Source organism: Trachurus japonicus, chromosome 21 (genome assembly GCF_045865225.1).
Source record: "Trachurus japonicus isolate A0001 chromosome 21, Traja_1.0".
Lineage (NCBI taxonomy): Eukaryota > Metazoa > Chordata > Actinopteri > Carangiformes > Carangidae > Trachurus > Trachurus japonicus.
The window spans coordinates 21,881,038-21,905,830 of NC_140927.1; the positions used below are offsets into that span (position 1 = coordinate 21,881,038).

Genomic DNA, 24,793 nt, shown 5'->3' on the forward strand with positions numbered 1-24,793 from the left:
TAACTATTCCAATCTGACCTCTTTGTAATTGTGACTGTAATCTGTGGCTGAAAGCGCTGAGACTAACTGCTGGTGCTCACCAGTATGTTGTTATTGTAACCTTGTAAGTACCACATTTTACCATCCTATTTACCCTTTTAAGCCACAGCAGCACCTTTCACTTTGTGAAGGATGTAAAGCGTGAAAGCCACAATATAGGCTAATTGTGGCTTTCCATCTGTGCCCTGGTAAAACATATTATCAATTGAAAATATCATATATGTTATGTTATTTCCACACTCCACACTGAGATCTGTGAAAAACCTGAATGTGGTTCTGAACAGTCTACAGGATTATTGGGCTAATGTAGAATTACTTGGAAAAAACGTGGTAGGAGCGCACACCAGAATTGAAGAGGAGCTGACAGCCGGACCAAAAACAGTGAAAGGAGAAAAAAGCAGTCGCTCGACTCTAATGTAGAATTACAACATCTAGTTACCATAAACATACGCCAAGTTATTAAAAGCTATTTTCATTCCTTTAAGCCATACAAACAAGGATTTAAGTGTAAATCTTGAGCTAATGCACTTTTAATAATGTGTCTGAGATAAAGAAAAAAAATAAGCACCAGATCATCCACCAAAGCATTAGCTACCAAAACTCTACAATATAAAAGAAACATTGCAAAATCCTGGTGTTTTTCAGACTCATTTTCACAACTGTGGCCTTTTGAGTCTAATAGATCAGTTTCACATTTTTGACTTTGGTTGTTGAGATTCAGGAAACGCGACTCAGGCGAAACATCGCATATCAGGGTAGAACACCACTTGTCTTCTAGAATGTTCACAGATATTGCGTCAAATGCATGTTTCTGAGATCAGCCCCCGTAACTAACTGCATAGGGGTGTACTTCCTGGAAAACCACCGAGCTAGTTGTTTAGTTATTATTCTTTAATTATGGTAAAACATACAAAAAAGTGAGTATAAGGACCACAGGATGAATGTGCAAAAATAGTGATAACTGCAACAAAAGATGAGGCTGAGGGGCCCCAAGTATGCTGACTCAAATGTGAGTTGAAAGGGGGGTTCACTCAACAATCATAGGCAAAGGGCATTGAGCTGACAACAACACTGGCACTGACATTATTCTGAGTGGCCATGAAACGCAACAAAAACGCAACATCAAGGTCAAAAAATCCAGAGTACAGTCACACTGACCCGTTTCTGAAATGCAGATAGCGACAGCAGGCATCGGGTACAGGAAGTCATTAAGATGATTCCATTTGGAGTTAGTAAAAAGGTTTCCTGAGCAGAATGCAGAATGGGTGTTGGCATATTGTTAGTGGAAACGCCTGCTGATTGACACAGGGCATTGACGGTTGACATGCTGCAGACTGTTTTGACTGGAGTGCAGCCTAATGACCAAAGTGTTTTTGAAATGTTATGATATGGAAATGTTTATTAATCCACACCAAAAAAAAAAAAAAAGAGCTGTCGTTTTAGAAATACTAATGCCTCAGACACCAAATGAGGAGGAGATTCTGAGTCATGTGGTAAAGATACCCACAAATGTTTTGAGTTGAAATGTGGATCTCTTACATCTCAAAAACTTGGAGCTCAGAGAAGTAAAAGAAATCCGGCCGAGTTTTCCCTTCACTTTAGCACCTGGCTGCTGGCTTTGTCCCTCTGTAGAGGGCCTGTAGTAAAGCTGGACTTCAAAAGAGCCTTATCGCCGTCACGTTTTCTCAGAAGAGAACACAGTAATGGAGACCGGATGCACAGGCTTACACTAGGTTAGGCTAACACAAGCAGAGGAGTGAAGAAATGCTTTGAATGCAGCCTTGTAAAGGGAAGAGCTCCCGTTTAGGCCTCCTGACCTTCCCACTCCACTTCCTTCCCGAGAACTAAAGGAATGCTGCGTCAGGTTTTATAAATTAGTAGGGACGTGCATTTTAGCTTTCCTCTCTACAGTGAGATTTTCAGGAGTCTTTTTTTTATTGTTTTTTCCCCAGTGATGTGAACACATGCAAACAAGTCAGAATCAAATGAATGGAATTAAGAGAAGCCACAGCTGTAATCTCTGACATAGTATGTTTAACTCAATGCTAATTTTGTTATTTCTGCTTTTTCTACATTGAATTCTAACACCCTCTAGAGCTGCAGCAATTAGTCAATTGACAAAAAGTTGAATCTGCAACCACTCATATGTATTTTATAGTTCAATAAAAGTGTTGTAAACTATGATGGTGACGTCTTCTGAAATGTGAGACTTTGCCTTTTTTGTATAGTAACTTTAATATTTCAGCTTTCAACTTATATTTTCAATTGCGATAGTCGGTACAGAGCAAGGAGATGATGCTCTGGAGACTTGTTATGTTCTTAGAAACGGTCACATAAATAAACCTGAACTTGAAACTAGAGTGTTCTCTGAGGTAACACTGCCAAGCAAAGCATTAAAAGTGCAGTGTGGCCACTTATGACTGATGATTTTGTTCATGTTAAGACCTTTTGTCTTGTTTGCAAATAATCACAAGTATCACAAGGGCAGGTACACATTGTGCTCTGAACTCTGTTTACATCTTACACATTATGGAATAAAAACACAAAGAGAAAACATAAAATAAAAATAAAAATGTATTCATGTATTTTATTCCTTCCTCTACATGTCTTGTACAGCTCTCATCCCTCCTTTGCTATGGCTAACTCAGCCTAACACAAGGTCCCAACTTTGACTGTGGCTTCATCCTGTATTTTCCAATTATCACCTTTTAAAGGCCAGCTGGGTGCATTCCAAACCATCAGGGGGCAATTCCATTTGCATTGCTCTGAGACAAAGTCATGCCCAAGTACTTTCATGCTAAAGTTCATAGCAGACAAGTCTAAAAGGACACTATAGCTTTAGCTAAAAAGTCACAACCGTAGAGTACATTCAGCTAGATGAAAAACACCAAACTAAGGGTTAGGGTCTTTTCCTCCCCTTTTTAAATTCCTTGTAGAAACAGAAAAAGAACTTGAAAATATATGAGAGATTTGAGAAAAGTTGTTGCAGAACTTTTCCCCCGGCTTTAAGGTAACAAGTTTGCTTAACAGGACACGGCGAGCAGTTTGTGCCAGACTTTCTCATTTAAGACTGATCGATGTGACGATCCTTTGAGTGCTCGGCTCTGTTTACAGTTTCAGCTAATTAATGCTGATTTTATTCTTCTTCTTTTTCATTAACTTGGTTTTTAAGCAGCTCCAGGAATATTTTACATCTAGTTTATTTAGGTCAATTTCGTTTGCCCATTGAAATTCCACACAATCAAAGGGCACTGAAATGACCATTGCGTGTGTATGTGTGTGTTGTTTGGAGGGACGGGAGGAGGGAGGGAGGGGGGGGAGTAACTGTTCCATTTACTTTGCACATTAATGAGCGCTGCCTTCTCTGCCTGCCTTTAGGCTCTCTTTCTTAATGCTGGAGCTGTTCACTAGTGTAAACCTGTGTTTGATTTCTCCTCTCCTCTCCCTCTCGGACTGCATATAGCAGCATTTAGCTGTGAATTAATTTTCATGTTTGGATATACCCTGCTGAGGTGTGATGCCGGTGGTGCATAATCAAAATCTGCAACACTACATATGGGTAGATAGGCCTTGTGGGTATTTTCACAGTGCAGATCTGTAGCTGGGTGGGGGGAAATTAAAAGCAGAGAGAGAGAGAGAAAGAGGGGTCAACGGCCAACAGAGGAAACAGAAGTCAGTGACAGGACAAAGGGGCATTTACCACAAAAGAATAAATCTGTTGTCTTATCGAGGAGTATGGAGAAGAGGATACCTTTTTATGCAGCGTGTTGTGCAGTGTGTGAGATAATGTGCATGTCTGTGGCTATGGGACAAGACACGCACCCACAGCCACAGCTCAAACACCAGCAGCCCTTAACATGGTGTGTCTAATGCTCCTATTTAGTGTTTGGGGTGCAACGGCGCGTGGCCTGAGGTTTTTGGGAGGGGAGCGTGGATAGCACCTAGCCTGACAGCTGTGCCCCAAACCGGAGACAAAAGCCTGAGGAAGTACCGCATCATCGAAGACGGGACTAAAAGGCACGGCAGTTTTGCTTGTGGTCTGGCCTCTACTGCTCTCTGATTCAATGCACGGTCCTACTTTTCATGGTTAATGTGGCCCAATAGCCAACGCCGCCTTGAAAAAAGAAAGGAAAAAAAGCAAAAAAACGTGAGCTTAAACTGGGAAGAACATCTTTAAACAAATTCTACTATAAAAAGGTCCAAGGCATCACGTGGCGCATTCGGATCAAACGCAGAAACATAAACTACTAATTCATAACAGTCTTTATTTCAAACAAACACAAACAGAGAGAACATAGGCCACCTTTTGTGCAGCAGCCTTTTCAATGGAGTTTATTTGTAATCCTTTGATAGGTGGGAGTCTCTTTGTCAATCGGTGTACATCAAAGATAAGCTAACTTACCACGCTGCTTGTGCTTGTGTTTTTGTGTGTGAGGGAGTGTGTGTGCCTGTGTGTGTGCGTAAGTGTGTCTGTGTGTCTGTGTGTATTCTTGGCTTTAACAGCACAGCAAGACATGTTTTTAATCTATTGATTTAATAAGCTTAGGTAGCATGCTGTTGGCTAAACAAACGTACGAGTTGTGGGCATATAGGTGACACATCTTCAGTCTAAAAACCTGATGTGTTTGATGAATAGCTAATGGAATTTACATGACAGAGGGAAGCCTACCTTTCTGCTAAGAACACAGATTGTACTACAGCTGATGCATTTTCATGAACACAGATTCTTTGACTAATAATTTCCTTAATAATTTCTTAGTTGTTTAATCAGTGCATGGACACACACTGGGACAAACATCTGGTGCATACAGGAATGAGAATACACAGCAAGTGACCAAAAAAATCTGAAGTCGGGAAGGAACAAGTTAAAATTCAAATTAAATCCACCAAGTATTTAGCACCCAGGGTCAATTTTCATCTTTATTACCATATGCCGAATTGCCTCCATTCATAGACGCAAAAGAGATAATAATTACTTGTTTGTTGCCACATCAGCCATTAGGTGATAATTAGGCCAAGGTGAGAATTTTAACTGTTTTAAATGGGTTCTTTGATCTCAACGCATATTCCCAGTGAGATTAAAAGCCAAACAAACCACTGTAAAACTGGATGTCATTTTTTTAATATGTAGTTCTTCCCCTGATGGTTGAGTCTTAGACAGAGCAATGGTGAATTGTTAGAGGTGATAAATTTCCTTTTATGTTTCATGACTGTGCTGGTTTTGGTGTGAATAGATACTGACTGTGTGCTTTACTTGGAGCCGCGCACAGCTGATGAAACATAAGTAAATGTGAACTGCTGATCAAGAGGTGCTCACAAAAGGGTGGTGCAGCCATTCCTGGCATCCATATCAATGACTAGCCTTGTTATAAAATGGAAAACCAAATATTTAGAATTACATTTGACAGCAAAATAGGAAAACTATCCATCCCTCGCATAATGGAACTTCCCTTATTACACCCCTGTGTCCTCACATTCACACAGGCACAGACGTCAGGGGATTGAAGTGGCTCAAAAATATCCACTGGTTTAAATTAGACCTGTGTGTGTGTGTGTGTGTGTGTGTGAGAGTTTGTGTGTGTGTGGTGCTTGGATGGTGGGTTGAACAGGAGGACTGGGCAGGTTTCTGACCTCCCATGGGCGCAGCAGACAGAGTGCAGCAGTGTCAGCTCACTAAAACAACAGCAATGTGCGTAACAGTGGGTATTTCACAAAAGAGAACCACAAACAAGCTTTTTTTTTTTTTTTTTTTAAATACAACCTGCTAACACTAACACGAACTAAACCCAACCATGTTGATTATAAGTATTAATTTGGGTGTAAATTTTGAATTTCTACAATAATGTTTTTATAAGGTCAGCAACCAGACTTAACTTTATCCACAATTCTGAAACCCACTGAGAGCAGAAAAAATCCTGCAAGGAGCTGTTTCAGTGTGGGCGTGTTCACTTTGAGTGACAGGACAGGTCCATTAGTCTGAAGGCTGAGAAGATGCCAACAATGAGCTTCATCCTATCAGACTATAAAGGTTGTTTGTTCCTACATGTATTAAGACTCGCAGGATACGGCACCTTTACCAGACCCTTTGTCATCATAGTTACAATAATAAAACATGCTTTGTGTACCCGAAATACATTGTGATGGCTACAATAATAAACACATTGTTAAGCATTTGGTTCAGTTAGGTTTAAAGGGATAGTTCAAAATTTTGGCAAATTGGCCCATTGCCATAATCCCTATATTTCTGATGAGTTTGATGAGGGAAACCATGAAATCCCATGTAGCCCTGAGCCTTCCGGCTCGGCTCTGCCGTTCTAAAAATAGCTTGCATCGACAATTAAAGGAAACGAACCTCCTAAAACTATAGGGATTATTTCAATTTGTCAATTTGCTAAAATGTTGAACTATCCCTTTAAGGAAAGATGTTCACTATTTGCACATCAGAAACGCCGAATATACACACCTAACTTCCATCGCTTTCTCTCATAATTACATAATTTTGCCACAAGAGGTCGCCAATAACTATTGTGTAAGTCTTATCGCAATAAGCCGTTAACATACAGCCTTAGTGGCGTTAGCAGAAAGTTATGACTAACAGCTATAATGGTTATTATGTAACTGTTTGTTGACCTCAAAACTTCAAATTCACAGCTGCTTTGTCAACAAAACCAAATTCCCTGGAATAAATCAAATGTTTGAGAAGGAGGAGCTGAATATTCAGTTGTGACTTGAGCACAATGTAAAAACGTAGATAGGGATGGTCTTGCACAGGGCCAAGTGATATTACCACATGCCTGGTTAAAGCTTGTTCTCAGCAATTACATGGCACCAGTGAAAAGGTGAGGGGGGAAAAAAGAGTCGGGTAGAAGGCTGCTGAAGAGAAGATATGCATCATGCAGCGAGCCTCTCTAAGGGACTGTGTAACATTAAAAATCCAAGCGCACTATTATCTGAACGAAACGTAAGAAAATCTAAATATTTTATCAGATCCGTTCACAGGCAACAAGAGGTATCTCTCCTGTAACTTTCTCACCGTTTCCCTTTGCCTCTCCCTCAGCAACAGGAGGAGGATGAGAGCTGTATAAATAAAGTTTGTTGTTGGTGTTAAATGACAGTGCTCATTTACATTACATTAGGAAAAATAAACAACAAATGACTGCTGACACCTAACACAGCTGACACATTGTAAACCCGGTCTTCATTCCATTCCACGTTTTGATCCAGGACGCTGGTACATACAGTCGTTACAAAGAGTCTTGGCATGTTGAAAAAGAGCAGACTCTCCTATAGTGAGAGTGGCTGGGTCCTTAGAGGGCATTAGTACAGGCTTTATCTTGTTGTGCCAGACAGTTCAGTAGTAAACACCCTGGCAAAGGGCCTCGTAGTAAACTCTGATGGAGCTGCACTACAGAGCCCGAGAGTTGTAGCCATCCTGGCATGGAGATATGGGTCATTCTGGGCTGTCCTCTCGCTCACCCCGGCACCAGAGCCCAAACCCTGATGAGATTAGCTGGCCAGCCAGGCGCTCAGTGGTGGTAAAACACAAACACCACTGATTACGTGAACATTAAAGTCAGATCCCCTCACACTTCAGCTCGGATCCCCTTGTGCAGGGTCACGATCGGGTTAGTGTAATGACTGCGTCGCCGTCCCCCGCCACCCCCCGCACTATATACGGCAGGACTACCTCCGTCTTGGCACACGGCGTGGACCCTGACAGATAGTAAACAAACACATAATTATCCTGTGATTAGAGCTGACGTCACCCGAGAAGCGTGCTCAGACTTTCAGTGCGTTAAGAAGGTGACGGCGACAGAGGTGGCTCCCTGAGAATCCTCCAAACTGCTTTAAACTGAGAAACTGTGTTTGCGTGGGACCTTCTTCTGTTCATATTGCAATGGAAATATGACAGGAAACGGGCTGATCCTTCCAGTGACTGTAGCTTTTGGGTGGTAGGTCAGTGAATTCAGAGCCTTGGCCACTGCTATTCTGTGTTAAATCGCTGCTAGAAATGGGATTAGGCAGGTTGGAATGCCAGGGTAATCACTCATTCAGCAGCAGCCAGAAGAAAAGGCCTCCTTAAGGAGAAGGGGTGGGTTTTATATAGCTATGAGCTTTGATTACTGCTCCGTCTTAAAACCGCATCCGATGAGTAAAGACATGCACTGGTCCTCCCCCACATTTACTGGGTGAGTCGCCCTCCTGGGTTCCTGTAAATAAGTGATGTCACAGCGCTTAATGATGCCCAGACTAGACTCAGCGAGGTCCTGAAAACAACATAGTACCAGCTTCATCACCACTGCAAGCACGCTGCCTAACCGTCATGTCAACAAAGAATTAGTTTTGCGCATTTCATCCCATTTCTCTGTGGGATTGCCAATGATGCAGTTGAAGTACAGAGTGGCGAACAAGATCAAGGGTGTTCTCTCTTATTCTATGAAGCCAGTAAAGTTCACCCTTGGGGGGGAGAAGAAAACAATGTCCTTATCAGTGGATCGACTGCTCTGTCGCTAATGAAGATGTTCAGATGGAGAGCACAAAGATAGAGCAAAAGACACTTTCCCTGGGCTTACTCCTGTTCCCCTCTGACGCAGACTGGTAGTGACAGTTGTTTCCAGTTGCTACATATAAAGGGCCCATCATAAAGCCTGGCTAGAGGAAACAGGATAAGCGCTTGAGCCAAGGCAGTAAAAAGCTCTCTGGGAACTTGAAAGCCACACAAATGAAGTCTGCATCTGCCATCTGGAAACAATAAACAAACAAAACCCAGCAGCCAAACAAACACCACGAAAGGCAGAAGGGGGGAGAGACAGAGAGAGAGCGAGAGAGAAAGACAGAGAGACCGACAGACAGACAGACAGACAGACAGAGAGAAAGAGAGAGAGAGAGATGGAAACAGTGATTGAGAGTGTGAGTGAGTGATAGGGAGAGGAGGGTGTCAATGTTACAAACGTGTGCAGCATGCATCATTAGCAGACACTGATGGGAAGACAGACACAGAGACAACCCTTTGTATAAAATCTCCTTTGATGCTGGGGAGATGGCCCTGCTGTTTGAATGTGTGTGGTACCACTGAAACCTGGTTCTAATGAAGTGTAGTGCTAACAGGAGGCCGCCTGTCTGCAACTTGTGCCAGTGATGTGATGAGAAGTTATAAGCCACTTCCAAATATGGCAAGATACCAAACGCAACCAGCCAACTCTTCCCTGCAAGCCAAGATAAATCGGAAAATTTGATTTGTCTTTATTTTTAGAATTTCAGAGAGAAGTCGCATCACAGTTGTCCTGTTTTCAGCGGAGTGCTCGGTGCGTTACTAATCATCGAGCTGTCCAATATGGACCGGCCGGTGAGAAGTTTTCGTACTGTGCAGAGGCTGCAAAATACTGGAGATCAGAGGAGGAATATAAAGACGAGATCAATTACACTACAGAAACTACTGAAGCTGAACACATGCACACAGTAAGGATCCTCCGGCTCCTTTACATAACTGCCACCATCATATTTGCATTGCAAGAGCCCAGTTTTACACTGATTTCTACAGCAGACAGGAGTGTACAGGAGTGTTACATATCATTGTAAGTAAACTTGTTATGCTGACATGACCCTTAAATGCTTATACTACTACTTAGAATAGCATTATATATACACACACACTAACTTTTTAAAGACAAGATGTCTCTCTAAGCAGTATCACTTTATTATGCAATCTCATTTGATATTGTGAACTGGCTTCTCTGCAGAGTGACTCAGCGACAGTGTGCAACTATTTAAAAAAAGAGAGAGAGAGGGGAAAAAAGAGAAAAAGACAAAGCTTCAGCTGGTACAAGAACAAGCATCCCAAGTTACTCTCAAAGCAAAGGCCTCATCTCCAGGTGCATTATCAACACTGACCCCGAGGGGTTAAACCAAGAACTGCAGCCACGTGGCCACAACATTGACTGATGGGACAGTCCCACCTATAGGTTTTTTTTATATGGTTAAGGGCAAGAACTCAGAAACTCTGTCACACTCCCACTCCCTGACAAAATGTACCCCACTCACCCCTAACCATAGACTTAACCATCCCAACTAAAGGCCTAACCCGACCCCAACTCTAACCAGAAACCTTAAAAACCTGAGTCTGAACCCTTAAACAATCCTTTTCTTTAGTGAGAACTGTCCAAAATGTCCCCTCTTGCCCAAAATGTTGTATATCCATAACTCCGACTGGTCCTCACAAAGATAGAAGTGAGCATGCGCAAAACACACACACAGACGCACACAAACACACACGCACACACCCCTGCTGCGCCTGGTTAACAAACACTCCGCTATAAAAGCAGGCCTCTTACTCATTAGGATGCTGTGTATCAGACAGGAAATGCTGGGTAAATTACACCTCATCGCCCTGAAACTAGCTGACCATCACCATGGCAATGAGCCAACCTCAGTGCCGTGAGAAGACCAAAAGCACCAACGTGGCAGAGGGAAAGCAACCGGGACAACGCGCAGTTTCCCCCCCTAATAACTGATGAAAATGTAATCCTACAGGTTCCTGGGGAGTAAAGTGAACTTAAATCTTTATCTAGTTAAACAGCCAAAAAGAAGTTCCTTCTGGCTTTTTGACAGAAGTGGGGACTACAAACCTGGAAGCAATATCCTGCCCACACACGCAACTCTCGACTGCTACCTCATTAATACTACATGCTGCAGACCAACACACTATTTATTAGGAATTGTTTACCTACAGTAAGTGCTCCAATATAGTTCAATAAATGGATCAACAAAGGTTTTAACCTGTCAAGACAACCAATAGAGTATTGGGTGGTCCCTCTGGGGAGGTCCCAGCGTAATATTTTAAAACTATTTGAATTGCTGGCAAAACAGATCATGATTATCATATGTAAGAAAAAAAAAAAAAGATGCTTTGGCAACCACGCTGCAGAAACCAATGATGACCATGATAAGAGTGATTTACACACTTTGTGTAAAAAGAAGTGTAACCAAACACTTGTATTTCAAATTTTTTGGACGCCGAGCATCGGTCTTAAAAAGGATCATTTCATCACAACACTTGTATTGGCTTAGATCGGTTTAAAAAAAAAAAAAGAAGAGGTAACACAAGTTCCCGATTTGTGTTATCATTACAAACAGAGGATATTTCCCCAGCTTCTCATTCAATCCGACCACCACGCTCAAGCTCTAAACCACATAAACCACCCGTTAGCCAAGTCCACCCCACGTTTCTAGAACAAAATTCTTTTGTTGCATTGTTCACACATTCCTCCCGGGCCGTGTTTATACAGATGCGATTCCATGTGCGCGCTGGGGTTTAAGAAGTCCTGCTCCCCAATCCCGAAGATGTGCTGTTGATCAAAGGCTTCAGTGCTGGAGCAGGGGACACTTGTTTTGGTTGTTTTTTTTCCCTTCCTCTTCTATGGGGATACAGAGTAACAGATCCATCTGTTGGCCGTATGGATCCACCTTGGTCAGCGCTGGGACAAGTGTAGGCCTCTCTTCCCTGCCACCACACACACACACACACGCTCCCCCCACCGACCACGTTTACTCAGCTGGTCTCCACGCCAGTTACCAGAGTTTTGTTTTCACACAGCAACATGTGTTAACTTAATGCTCTGTAACAGATTTCAAAGGCAAGATTAGCTGGGTCAACAACAGGTAATAGAGCGATTTATTGATTCATTGGCTCAAAAGAAGCAACGTGCAGAAAAAAAGAAAAAAACATTAAAAAGTACCTCAGTAGGTAGTGGTAATCAGATCCACAGACAATCATGGATGTCGCGGTGTAGCTTACGTGAATCCCATCATGTATAGTATTTCACATTCAGCTTGACCCTGATCCTCCTTTTAAAATGTGAGACTAGATATTTCACACATAGTATAGGCCTAAACAAAAACGTGAAAAAAAACTTTTAAAAAATCTAAACCTTCGTGCCGTGAGGTCATGGCCGAGACCGTCTTCAGTAAAACATTAGATAAATCATTAAATGCTTCTTTTAAAAAAAGCCATAAAGCTCAGGGTGTGGGGTTACTTGACCAACCTGCTCACCCTCCTCTAGCTACAGAATTTGGTTACACAGTCTCCATGGTTGTTTTCTTGCTTGATTGGATTATGGCCACACACCTAAAGCTCGGCTTCCACCAACCAATCAATGAGGAAATGAGGTGTCAGCACACTGGTGTTTATTCAACACTCATTTATTTTTCTTCCAGAAGCCAAACCCGGCTCGACCGCAGAAGACACCAGATGAGTGGAGGGATTTTCTTTAAAAGAGACTGCTAATTTCTAATAGCATTACTGAAAGGAAGTGTGTGTCATACAAGAGTTAATTATGTTATGACAAATAATCTGCTAAGTTTTATTTCATTTCCTCCAATCGCATTACAACTGGTATTATAGGACAGTTTTCAATTCCAAATTTACTATGAAAAGACCAATGCTTTCAACATTTCACTTTACAACAAATCATTTATAATATTATAACCATGCATTAACATCCAGTCTTGTCTTGGCTCTGATCTCTTTTACAAGACGGAGCTTTTAAACTTCAGGCTGTGCATCCATATGACCAAGCTAAAAGGAACTAGTAATGGGAAGACACCAGGAAGTCAGTAATGCTTCCAGTCAGCATGAAGTGCCATCAAAATAAAATCTGCACAGTAGCTGCTGCTTTAAAACAACTGGAGCAATTGAAAATTCCCCTGCCAATTTATGCCAAATGCCACTTTATAAACATTTTAGCTTGACTGCCAAGTGTCTGCACTGCTTTATGCCCCTTCTCTTAATTGAAAACGTTATAGGGGTGCATTACACTTGGGGGTTTTATAAGCTGTGCTATAAAGCCCTAGCAGGCCCTGAGAGAGGAAACTGCCCATTAACTTATAAGGTCCAGGCCTTGGCTCTCTTAATTGACAACCTCTAGGCTACTTTCATCACTTGTCGACTTCATAGCAGCAGTCAATGCTTCCTCCAGGATGCTGTTGCATCTTTGACACGAGGGTGTTTGTGACAAAGAGCAGTCTGCCGCCAATGCCAGGGCGAGGGCTCTAGGCTGTCCATAAAACAAGCACACACATTCCTCCCCTAGTTCCAGCCATCTGAGAAGGCTGCATTTAACCATGTAGGTACTGCTGCTCAGTGAGACCAGCCAAAATTAAATATGAACGTTATTGTAATAGCAGATTTTTTTTTTTTTTAATGCCAAAGCTGCAAACCAGTCTCTACATCACAAATTGTAACCATTTGTAAAACTCCAAATATTGGAGCTTTTATTTTATTTAAAAAAAACACTGCAAAATGTAGCTAGAAAAAATGTAAGAAGGCAAATTAAAAGACGGGTTGCTGAAAATGAGAAAAATATCTTACTTCCAATCAATTCAGGCCGTCACCACGAGCACAGACACACACTCACACACTAGCGTGACAGTCACTTCACACTCTAATTTGGCAGGATCGTCAGCTTCATGCCTCTGGAAATTCATGGACCTCGAATTAGAGCCACATGTCACATTGTTGTTGACCAGTTCAGACACATTACTCGAACACTCAACTCAGTTACATTCTTTGTAACTAAAACTTTGTCACACACACAAAAAACAAAAAATTCCCAACCAGCCACTGTCAGTCCAACAATCACTGACTGACATTACACTGTAATTGCATAGGTCAGTGTGCTGCATGCACAGGGCACAAGGGAGTCCCAACATCCCATATGCCATTTTCAACAGATTCAATCATGGAAGAGCTACTGTAGATGTGCATAAAGAAACCAAATTTTGCTTTTTTAAGTGGACACAAACAGCAAGCCAACAGGACCTAAATGAAGCAATCTGCTGTCTTTACATACAGCCAGTCCCGAACAGCAAAAATTCTAGTGTTACCAATTTCCAGTAGTGTTTGTAAATGCACCATCCTGCTCAGTGCCACACTGTCACAGAGAGCAGTGCCAAACCTCCAATAGCTGACACATCCACCCAATCATCCAATGCTATTTTGGACTGTATGAAGTTTCCAATTGTACTTCTTGTCGTACCAAAATGTATAAAGGTAGAGCAGAATTAAACAGTTAAGCATTTGTCACTAATTTTCATTTCCAGAAATGCCCATAAGATTATTATGCGTGTACGTTTTTATATCTTGGTATTCCTAAAAGGGGAACTCCAGTGATTCATTGGTTCAATTAGATGAAGTTGAAGGACTTGAAACAGATTTAAAAACGAATAGTCAAAAATCAAAGCATCAAAGGCTATATCCTGACATTTAGTCCTTCATATGAGTCAATCTTCTCCGACCGATTAAGTACACTGCTGACCTTTGCTTCTAGTTACAGGCATGACTCGTGTCACGGACCTGTGTTTGTTTCAGTAGTTGAGTCACTTTAATGCTAGCATTAGTTCAAATCTCACATGTAAGCAATACATTTAACCTTCATCATAATAATCATTCAAACAAGTGTTTGATCATAAACAAAAAGTCAGCTGGGGCCTGAAGTTATATAAACATTAGATACTGTTGAAAATAAGAAGAAGAAAAATGAGAGCACAATGTTCCAACTTTTGAATGGTTGAAAATGTGTGGGTGTGAAGAGGTGATCTCTGGTGGAACAACAAAAGCAAGAAAACTTGTAGCTGCACTGAACGGTCACCATGACAGACTGCCAACACTCTTGAAATATAATTATATCAAAATGAAAACAATAAATATCACATGAATGTGTATATCTGGAACAAACTCCCAGAAACCTGCAGGTCTGCCAGAACCCTCAGTGCCTTTAAATCAACATTGAAGACTTTCATGTTTGCCGACGCCTTTCATTAACTGCACTGTAACATTATTCTGTCATTTTATATCTTTTTTACTATGTTTTAGTTGTTCTGTCTCCCTTTCTGTTTTACTTATTTTTATATCTGTTTTAATTCTTTCTCTTGTCTGATTTTAAAAACTAATGTTTGCTTTTATGTTATTATTATGCTAATATGTAAAGCCTTGAGTTGTCTTGTTGCGGAAATGTGCTATACAAATTGCCTTGCCTTGCCTCGCCTCGTCTCGCCTTGCCTTTAGAACATGTTAATCTGAGGATACCAGTCAATATAGGAGACTGAGGCCTTTGGAGTTAAAATAAACCCAATAGACTACAACATCAAACCCCAAAGTGACCACGAAGTGCCTCTCTCAATCACTTAAAAACTGAAAATTATAACTTAAACAAGTGCAAGAGTCACAACAAAGAACAAAATCCAGACACTCAAAACTGATGACATTGCTTGTAATAAGTGAAATGTTACCATAAGGTGTCGCCAGCATCTTCAGTAACATCTCAATCATACAGTCAGAACAGAAAGTTGTGCCTTCCTGGACTTCTGGCTTAACAGTGCACGTTGCCAGGCAACCGAAAGAGGTTGGTACAGCTGCTGATGCTCTGCACAAGTACTGAGCGGATGGAGAGGAAACCACAAACTGCCATTAGGCTTGGGCGTAACCTCCTTTTTCATGACCTCTTTCAAGTAACTGTCACACCTATGACACTTTGGTGAACTAATAGGTCTAATGCCTACTACCTGGAATAGATAGGCCTATAGGCTGAAAGCTGAGAATGCAGCTAATGCAAAATAAAAATAAAAGGAGGTATTAACCTGTGCAATCCAGTCAAAGGGTAAAGGTTTCTCCTATAGCCTAGAACATATAGATGCAGCAGATGTAATCATCCAGGCTTTCTGTCAAGAAGAAGACAGGAAGCCTTTTTGCTTACTCAGGCTTTACTTGGCAGTGTTTTGGGAGAGCTAATCTCCACTGTGCTGATTATTCAATCAGATGTTGCACATGAAGCACAGATGTAAAGGCAATTTGTGAGCCACCATAGACAAGCACTTCAGCCAACATGTTTTTGTCTTAAAGCAGAAGTAAGCGATATTTTTGTGTTAATATAAGTCTTAAATAGTTATATCTTCCGACAGCAATCACTTACATAGAGTGTTTGGTGTGAAACACGGGTCTCTCAGTCCCTCTGCTCTGCTGTAAGCCGAGGAGAAAACTTTTCTCGTATCCTACAATTTTTATCCAATGAGGAGAGAGAACGGCATGAAGGGCTGTGGTGCAGCCAAGGGATGCGAGTGAATGCGGTGACGTAGGGACGAGGACTGTTATGGTGCGTTCAAGGCAGCCCATAACTCGTGTTTTTCCGACCTTTGAAGTTGTACCAGTTCGATCTGGTACGAGTTCACGGGTCGGAAGTTACGAGTGGCCATTATAGTGACTTTCACAGGTAAAACAGGTCGGAAAAACACAAGTGGATTGCCTGGAATGCTACAAAGTCGTAAGTTGTGACTTGAAGCTCCTAATTTACGGTTTCAAAAGCCGGCCTGGAACGCAGCATTAGCCAAAACGACCGGAACGCTTACTTCTGCTTTAAACTGACTTGACTGTTTCTATTTTGTGCATTCAGCATTTTGCATTTTGCAAGAAACAAAACAAAAACAAAACACATTAAACAAATATAAATATGCATATTAATGTAAAACATTTGTTTCTGGCATTTATAAAGGTGATATATTTCTCATCTGTCTGGTGTGGTGTTAGACTTAACTAGGGTGAAGTCAGGTAAAATGGGCCACTTTTTGGTAAACGACTAATAAGACCATCAAAAACGCTATGCATGAAATCCATTGATATTCTTAAAAATCGACATAGGTCTCTTAAATGTTTCTGTGTGAAAAAAAAATTAAAAAGTATAATTATTTTGGAATTATGAGAGTTAAAGTATCGGGATATTCCCTCTCGAGGTACGATGAAGGTTCAGGTAAAATGGGCCAGCCGTTCAGTTAAATTGGGCCAAGAGAGAACAACACAGTAATTTTAGCAGAAATCATTAAAATTTTAATAATTAATTGACACTACTACTAAACTACAACACTAAACTTAACATTAACAGTAAAAACATAAGAGGTTGAAGACATTTTTTAATCTTAAAATGCATTTTAAAATTACATGATCATGTTGTTGCTATGCTCTTTGTTAACTGACTATGTTATAGGCTCTTTTACTGTGTGTGTATGTGTGTGTGTGGCATTATAGATGCCATTTTTTCCCCCACAGTGCTAATGGCACCATGAGTGGCACTGACCAACCTTGGATATATATCTAACTTTGAACATGTTTTGCACCTTCAATTTCTGTGTAACTTCAGTGTAAGACTGTGTTTTGTATGTGGCCCATTTTAGCTGAAATGCATGGCTCAATTTACCATGATGCATTAAGGTAAATTGAGCCACCCACAAAAAATGCATTTAAATTAAAAATAAGTAAGCTTAGCAAGAATTTTGCATTCTATCCAATGGGGGGAATCACAATGTGTATTATAAATCACATTTTTTATTGTAGATCTGTTTTTTTACGGAGTTATCAACCTTATCAGTTTCAAGTGAAATTTGTTTGCCAGGCCACTTTTCGCACACTTCTCCTCAGCAGGCTGGATATAAAGCATTGTCCCACCCAAAACAGCAACCAGAGACCACTCAAATCAATTGTTTTTTGTCAAGTACAGTTGTAGCAACAATTTGAAATCATTTACAGTCATTGCCTGTTAAAACTTAAAAAGCTAGGAGGCTCAAACCTTAACTGGCTCATTTTACCTGATGGCCCAATTTACCTGATGTCACCCTAGGTAGAGCAGGGTGATTTGAGTTTGTCTATGAGCGCCTCCTCTGAGGGTTTAGGTTTCTGATTGACACACAATCAGACCTACCACAGGTGTGTAGTCTAGGTTTTGTAGCTAGGTAAAAGTGATAAAGGTGAGCACTGAAATGGAATGAACAAATGGTCAAATTCAGACTACGAAGTTTGGGTATTTCAGGAGAAGCAAACTTAAACAGCCACTAACACCACAATCCTTAGAAAGACAGTGCAATAACATATTGGCTGACTGACATCCAACCATGGAGCCCCGTTTTTCTAGTGTAGTTTGCTAGCTTAGCAGTGGTAATGACAGCTCTGAGTTGTGTTGCTAATAAAGTTGAATAAAATAAAATAAAAACTGATGGACTGTGCTGGAGCAGAGCCATAGAGTTATAGGAATCGCTCTGTGCTGGAGGCATGGCTGAGGGGGGTAACTGTGTAGTAACTGGGTCAATACAAAATCACATAATTCCTAAGGGCTAATTTAATGACACAGTTTCTGAATACAGGTGTGTGTGTGTGTGTTTCTCAGTGGAAGGTAGGCTATATAAATCTCATTTTCTATAATATGAAACCTTAAGCTACTACAATTGGCTCAGTATGGAGGTGGAAATTGTCTGTTTTGTCCTACAAACTGAAATTCAATTCAACTCGAAATTTATTTCCAAAAAGCACCATCGTGTATCTTTTATGTAGGGGATGTATTATGATGTAGAAAGCAGAATTAACGTCAAACCTTGTTCAGAGACACTACAGTTCTCTGTGTGTGTTTATCTCCACAACATTTACAGGGTTGCTAAACTCCCTCAACAACAACTAGCAAACAAGTAGCGTGAATCCCTTCACGTTTCACGAACAAGTCGCATTTGACCGACAGCTGCAAGCGGTACACGAGGAGAAATTTCCCCAGCCGAGTTTCCCCCCAACAACAGTCAGACTACATTTCGAGAAGGAGAGGTATTAGAAACAAAACAAAGTGACTCACTGTGGGAGAAGTCGTTTCACCGCTCTGGTTATGTGCGCCGCCATGTTTCCTTCGATGACGCGCCGAAAAGAGCGAGCGGCGATTGGCTGTGTAAATGGGTTCCTGTTGCAGTCCGAGTGCTGTGATTGGCCACAGCGCAGACAGGGGGCGGGTTCTGCGAGGCCTGCGCGCACATGGGAAGGTAAACAGAGAAGAGGCAGTGGGGCGGTGCTGTTGTGAGGAGAGGAGAGGAGGGGCAGCAGAGGGAGAAGGCGACTGTGAGGAAGAAATTACCCACATATTCATGATACAGTTTGTCGTAAATGATTATGTCAAAGAAGTAAAATAAATTACTTAATAGAAATGAATACAATTGGTAAACAATGATTCATCAGGATTATTATGTGTGATATATTATTGATTGTCACAGATGGCCTCGGCCTACAATGACTCTGGTGTCCTTCTGCTATACCAGACAGAAGGAGCAGAGACAGGCTGAGGCTTGCAAGGGAGAAAAACGGCAGGAATAAAAGGAAAGAGAGAAGAGAGATCTGAGCACAAGGCACGTCACCCCGGGAGTTCTCTCTCACAGCAGTGGTGAATTACTACCACTACCATCAGCCAGGTCCAAGTGTGGTGCACAAATGACACGCAATATTTGCCATGATTAAGTCAGCAGGGGATTTGCTCCAAATGTCAGAACTCAGAACAGCCATTGGCCTGTGGGTGTATTTAAATGTTGAATGTGCTGCTGGACTTACTGTATTCTGTCGTGGTTGTGGAGCCAAATGAATTAGGTGGCAGACCTTGAGTAAAAGAAGAAAAAAAGAAAAGAGGAAAAGTGTTAAATCCATGATGACCATTTCTTGGTCTTGCTTTATTGAGAAGTTTTCTGCCCTGACATCACTTTTCATATCAAAGAAAAACTGTAATTTCCCCCATTTCTGCATAGGCCATAAAGTGTGCATTCATGGCTGAGTGAATTCAATTAAATAATACGGTGTTTCCCTCCCAAAGGCTCACAGGATAGATTTACGGGATCGTAATATCTTTGACAAAATAGTAGGGGAAAACATGGTTCTTGTACACAAATTACTGCTATTAAAATTTGATCTTTGTCTGGTGTTTGTGGTTATTTTAAATTACTGCTAAATGGGCCCTAAAAATGATTGATTTTAAGCTCTCCATGTAGGAAACATCAGTCTATGGTTGAACTGCCCACAGTTCATAGACATATGCTACCTAACAACGGGTCATGTGTGGACAATGCTTCATTTTTAAGGGTCACAGACCAAAGATGTTGCACCACTAATATGATTATTTGCTATTATTTACTATCCAGTTATTTTTTTCTTTATATACCCAACAGATACTATTCACTCCTCCCAAATAACAGTGACTTGTGATCCTCCTTGCTCACAACATCTGAAATGACCTATGCAGATAGGTCACTCTTATTTCTTTTAGACAATAAATCACAAATACATCTCATTATGCTCCTCTGGTGATCTCTCTATCTCTCTGATCAGGTAAGAAATCTTGGACTTTTTCCAATATAGATTTTCCTCCTAAACAAAGAGGGCTTATGTGCACATCATTTCTACATGGGATAAAAAAAAAAATGCAATGGAGTTGGAAAATTCCATCCATGGGTTACTTGGAAACTACTTCTTTCCCTCCCCCTTCCGTTCATCGAACACAATTGTTGTCTACTAATCCAGTTTTGATAGCATTTGGCACACTTTCTTTGGATCACAGCAAGATGCTCAACTTCCATTCTGGTCTCCCCTAGGAACCTCTGAGCCCAAGAAAGCAGCCGACACCAGGTCGCGCCAGAGCAGGGGGGTTCTCTGTGTCCTCATAAAGCACAGAAAATTATTTTTTGATTCAAGTCGCCCCTCGCCCCTTGCCACATGCGCACACACACACACACACACACACACACACACACACACACACACACACACACACACACACACACACACACACACACACACACACACACACACACACACACACACACACACACACACAAGATCATCAGTCTGGCAGCTAATTCCAGATATATGCTGAATATGTGTTTATTCTTGTCAATCTGTTATGTTGTTAAATATTGCAGTCACCTAATGACCCCCCTGTAAGGCAATAGAATATAAAATATTATGTCAAAGGCAAAAAGCTTTTGCCTTTGTCCCCCCTCTGTACACCCTGATCCAAATGGACAATGCATCACTAGGCCTTGATGCCTCAGAAGTCTGGGTTCATTAAAATCTTGAACGAGTGCCAAAGCTGTAGTCATAGATAAAAGGAATATGAAAGGATAACGAAATTTATGGATGGCAAGTCACCACCTCACCCTGGCATTTATAATAAACAAATGGTTTCTGTTTCCAATTTAAATTTCTCATTATACTGTGACTTTTGGAAAATGTGTTTTGATTTACCAACATTTTATCTGAAAAACTGTATAATTGATTAGATTTACATGGCTCTGATTTTAATGCTGATCGCCTGCCTTCCTCAACAGCCCCCACTACCCCCAGCCCAACACTCACCAAAAAAAGAATGATCTGAACAGCTCCTGAGGCACATTAACATCATATAAAACAAACCTACATATCAAACAGTTTTTTTCTGATAAAATAATTGGCTTTAACCAGCATAGAATCCAATTCATCCCTTTGAAAGAAACTTCTGTGAGGGCACCAAAAAAAAAAAAAAAAAAAGAGAGAGAGAATGGTGAGATAGACTTCACAGCCCGAGTGAGATGGACATCAATGCAGTGTGCCGGCAATGGCTATATTAACCCATGGCTAAATCCCATCACACAAATGTCAGTGTATCCGTTATGAAACCATGACATTTAGATCCAAGGTCTCCATTGTGGTTTTAGAGGGAGCTGATGTTTGTCCATTCTTTGCATCCCTCAGACCTGCTCACACAGCCAACTGTACTCTCAGCACTAAAAGGTTAAAGAGCAGAAGAGTTTATCTATCTAATTTTATTGCATAACGCATTATGTGGTGTATATAAATATATATATTAATGAAAGCACATTTTTAATTTTCCTTCTTGAATATTGTTAATATTTGAAAAAAATGACTTCTATAATCCATATAAAATATGGCAAAAGCATGTCCACAAATAATAAAGACTTGTTAAGACTGGTTAATACCAATAACACAATTTGGCAAAAAGCAATGGGTATTCTGAAATCTTTATTTAATAATTTGGGATTAATTATTTAAATCTTTTTTTTTTTGTTAAAATAGTTAAAGATTATGTATGTATGAATACACATATCTTAAAAAATATTACATACAGCTGTTGATATATAGCTATTATTTTGTTAAAGTTGTTAAAAGCCTCCCACCCATTTTATAACAGTATGTGCTCGGCAGCTGCTATTACCTCCAGTGTGATGATGTTGAGACCTGACAACATTTGACTAACTCCTTACCCTGTATTTCCTCCCCTAACATCATCACTATCACCACAACACACCAGGACAGGCCCAATCTGACACATCACGACCACTCTCGAGTCATGTGTAATGAGGAGCAAAAGCCACATTCAAGAACAGGACAATGTGTCATAAAGCCCTCATGTTAAGAGCGCAACACCTATAAGCCACTTGGCTGAGGATCACGAGATGTTTAATTATTGCCTCCTTACATTAGCTTGGATCCCCCCCCCCTCCCTCGGGCACCAGTTTGGGGGTATACGGTTGTGGGGTGGTGGGGAAGAGAGGGGGGCGAGACTGGTGGAGATGTGGTGAAGAGGAATGAAAAAACCCTTCATTACCAGATCTCTCTCTCTCTTTCTCTCTATCGCTCTTTTTCCTACCAATGGCAGTCCAGATCAGGAATTACAAATGATATCATGACAATTTTTCACGCTCTTCAAACCAGTGATGTTTTACCGACTCATTTGCTATGATACCTTGTTACGGATCCAGCTGTGAATCAGGGACGTGTCATGGGGCTAGAAGCCCACCTCCTGCTGAGCTTGGCCAATGACCTGGAAGGCAATAGGGGATGCCAGTGCCTGCAGCATGTGCTGCACTGACAAAGCAGCAGGGCACCGTCAAAAACCCTCTCATACAAACTTTGCAGATCACTCCGTTTTTAACAGATGAGTAAGCACTGGTGCTGACTTTTTTTTTCTCTGCCCTTACACAAGGTTTATGGATTTCTCTTCGCGAGTCTGTGGCTCTGGTTGACGCGTAGCAAAAACCCTTGCCCACAAGGGGAATAGTGCAGTGGTGGATGTGGGGTAGAAGGATGTAGATCGCATGTGGCAGGGTCACTGCGCAGGTTAAGCAACAATTCAGTTGAGTGCCTGTAAAGGAAGTGGAGTATGGTTGGAAAAGACCAGCACACCAGCTAGAGAGGCCACACAATCCAGATTAAACTTTGGCCTTGGAACAGAAATTACAACATCCCCTCAACCGGCTCTGCCGTGTCTGTTTACAGACTTTAATATGGGCACTTTTTAAAAAAACACTCCTTAGAGATATTTCCTCAAAAACACACCAGTCCCAGACAATAAGGTGTAATCCACTGAGACAAAGTAGCAACTTAATCCATTCATTAATTTTTGCATTCTTCAACAGGAATTCAATGAGGTTAAGGTTGTTTGGGTTTCCAGATGAGAGCCCTCACGCAATCCCAGGCCCCGATGACTTCTGCATTACTAGAATGATGCGGCCGGGACTGATGGAGCTGAGAGTGTCAGGAGACATTAGCCTTTACAGGCCAAAGCTGGTGGACAAAAAATGACTGTGCCCCCTGACCCAACCCACCGTCAAGTTACTGACCCAGCAATCATGAGAGAAACAGAGAGAGAGAGAGAGGGAGGGAAAGAGAGAGGAGGGAGGACAGGGGCGATACTTACAAAAGAAGGTATTATGTTAAAAAAAAATTGAAAATTAAAGATGAATATGTATTTACAGTGTGAGGGAACAAGACAAATATTGAGCCTCTGACTTTTCTGCATGTTACCCAAATCACAGGAAATGGTTTTAAGGGCTTTTTTTCCCGTTCGGTTCACTCTGATTCCCCCTTTCTCACTTCATTTAACTGAATTAATGAGCAGGTCCAGCCAGACTTAAGAATATTAACATCTTGGGCATCTGTTATTTTGTTGAGTGATTGAGCCTCTGTCATTTAGTCATTGTGAATGGATGCCTTTTTTCTTTTCTTTTCTTTTCTTTTTATAACAAATAAAGGTGTTTATTTGGGTTGCATTTAAATGGAGACAAAACATGAGCTGCAGGAAAGTTGCAGGACGCAAAAGTGCAAAGACTCCATCATGGGGTGTTTTGTCGGATGCAACTTTATGAATGAATGTCCCCCCATAGTACTCGCAGCACACTGACGCGGAACAAACGCAGTGGGGATGGTGGCCTCGTAACGCGACACTGGCAGATCGAGAAACACCTACATCAGAGAGGACCTAAAGCTGTGTACACACGGTTCACCTCAGGACAGATCTGCTTACAGCACAATGTCAATGTTGGACTCCCTCTGTGCACTCTGTTGAATGCACCTCTGTGATGGTACAGTAAACAGTGTTCTCATGGCGTGCTGTGGGCTATATCATACAGGATACAGTATTGTGGCAGTAAATCCAGCGTTTTCATTTAACGCCGAAACTCAGCGGCGAGAGTAGCATACGCCTGCTTATTTCCATATGCTGTACATCCCATCTGATTTATGAAATGATATGAATTCATTCATTATTCATATTGGTTGCGAGGTTATTACCATTTTCCCATCAGGCTTGCCACTGACACTATAAACATTATGAAATCACAGTTCGCCCAAGGCATTGCTGCCGCTGTGAAAAGTGGTCACAATTGACTAGTTAGCATGGGCACGCAGTACACTGGAGACAAGCACTAAATGCCATACAAGTGACCCGTGAATTTTTAATACAAGCAAAGTGGTGACAATAAGACAAGTGACAAGGGGGGGAAAAAACGACAGCAGAACTGAATATTACCGAGGCATGCCCTGTTTTAAAACTTGAGGTTATCACTCAGCTTTAAGCGGCACAGGAGCTGCAGCGATTTCCCGCCACGTCCCTCAGTCTCAACGCCGTCCAGGTCCAAAGCG

General features: G+C 41.4%; 1 protein-coding gene across 1 annotated transcript in view; it reads right to left on the bottom strand.

Annotated features, from left to right (window-relative positions):
- clybl (citrate lyase beta like) overlaps window positions 1-18,748 on the bottom strand; it is a 59,909-nt gene extending 41,161 nt beyond the window's left edge. Inside the window, exon 1 of the mRNA XM_085765618.1 lies at window positions 18,696-18,748. Coding sequence (XP_085621744.1) covers window positions 18,696-18,739 — 44 coding nt within the window. The 5' untranslated portion in view covers window positions 18,740-18,748. The remainder of the gene's footprint in view (window positions 1-18,695) is intronic.
- Between the last annotated feature and the right edge of the window lie 6,045 nt (window positions 18,749-24,793).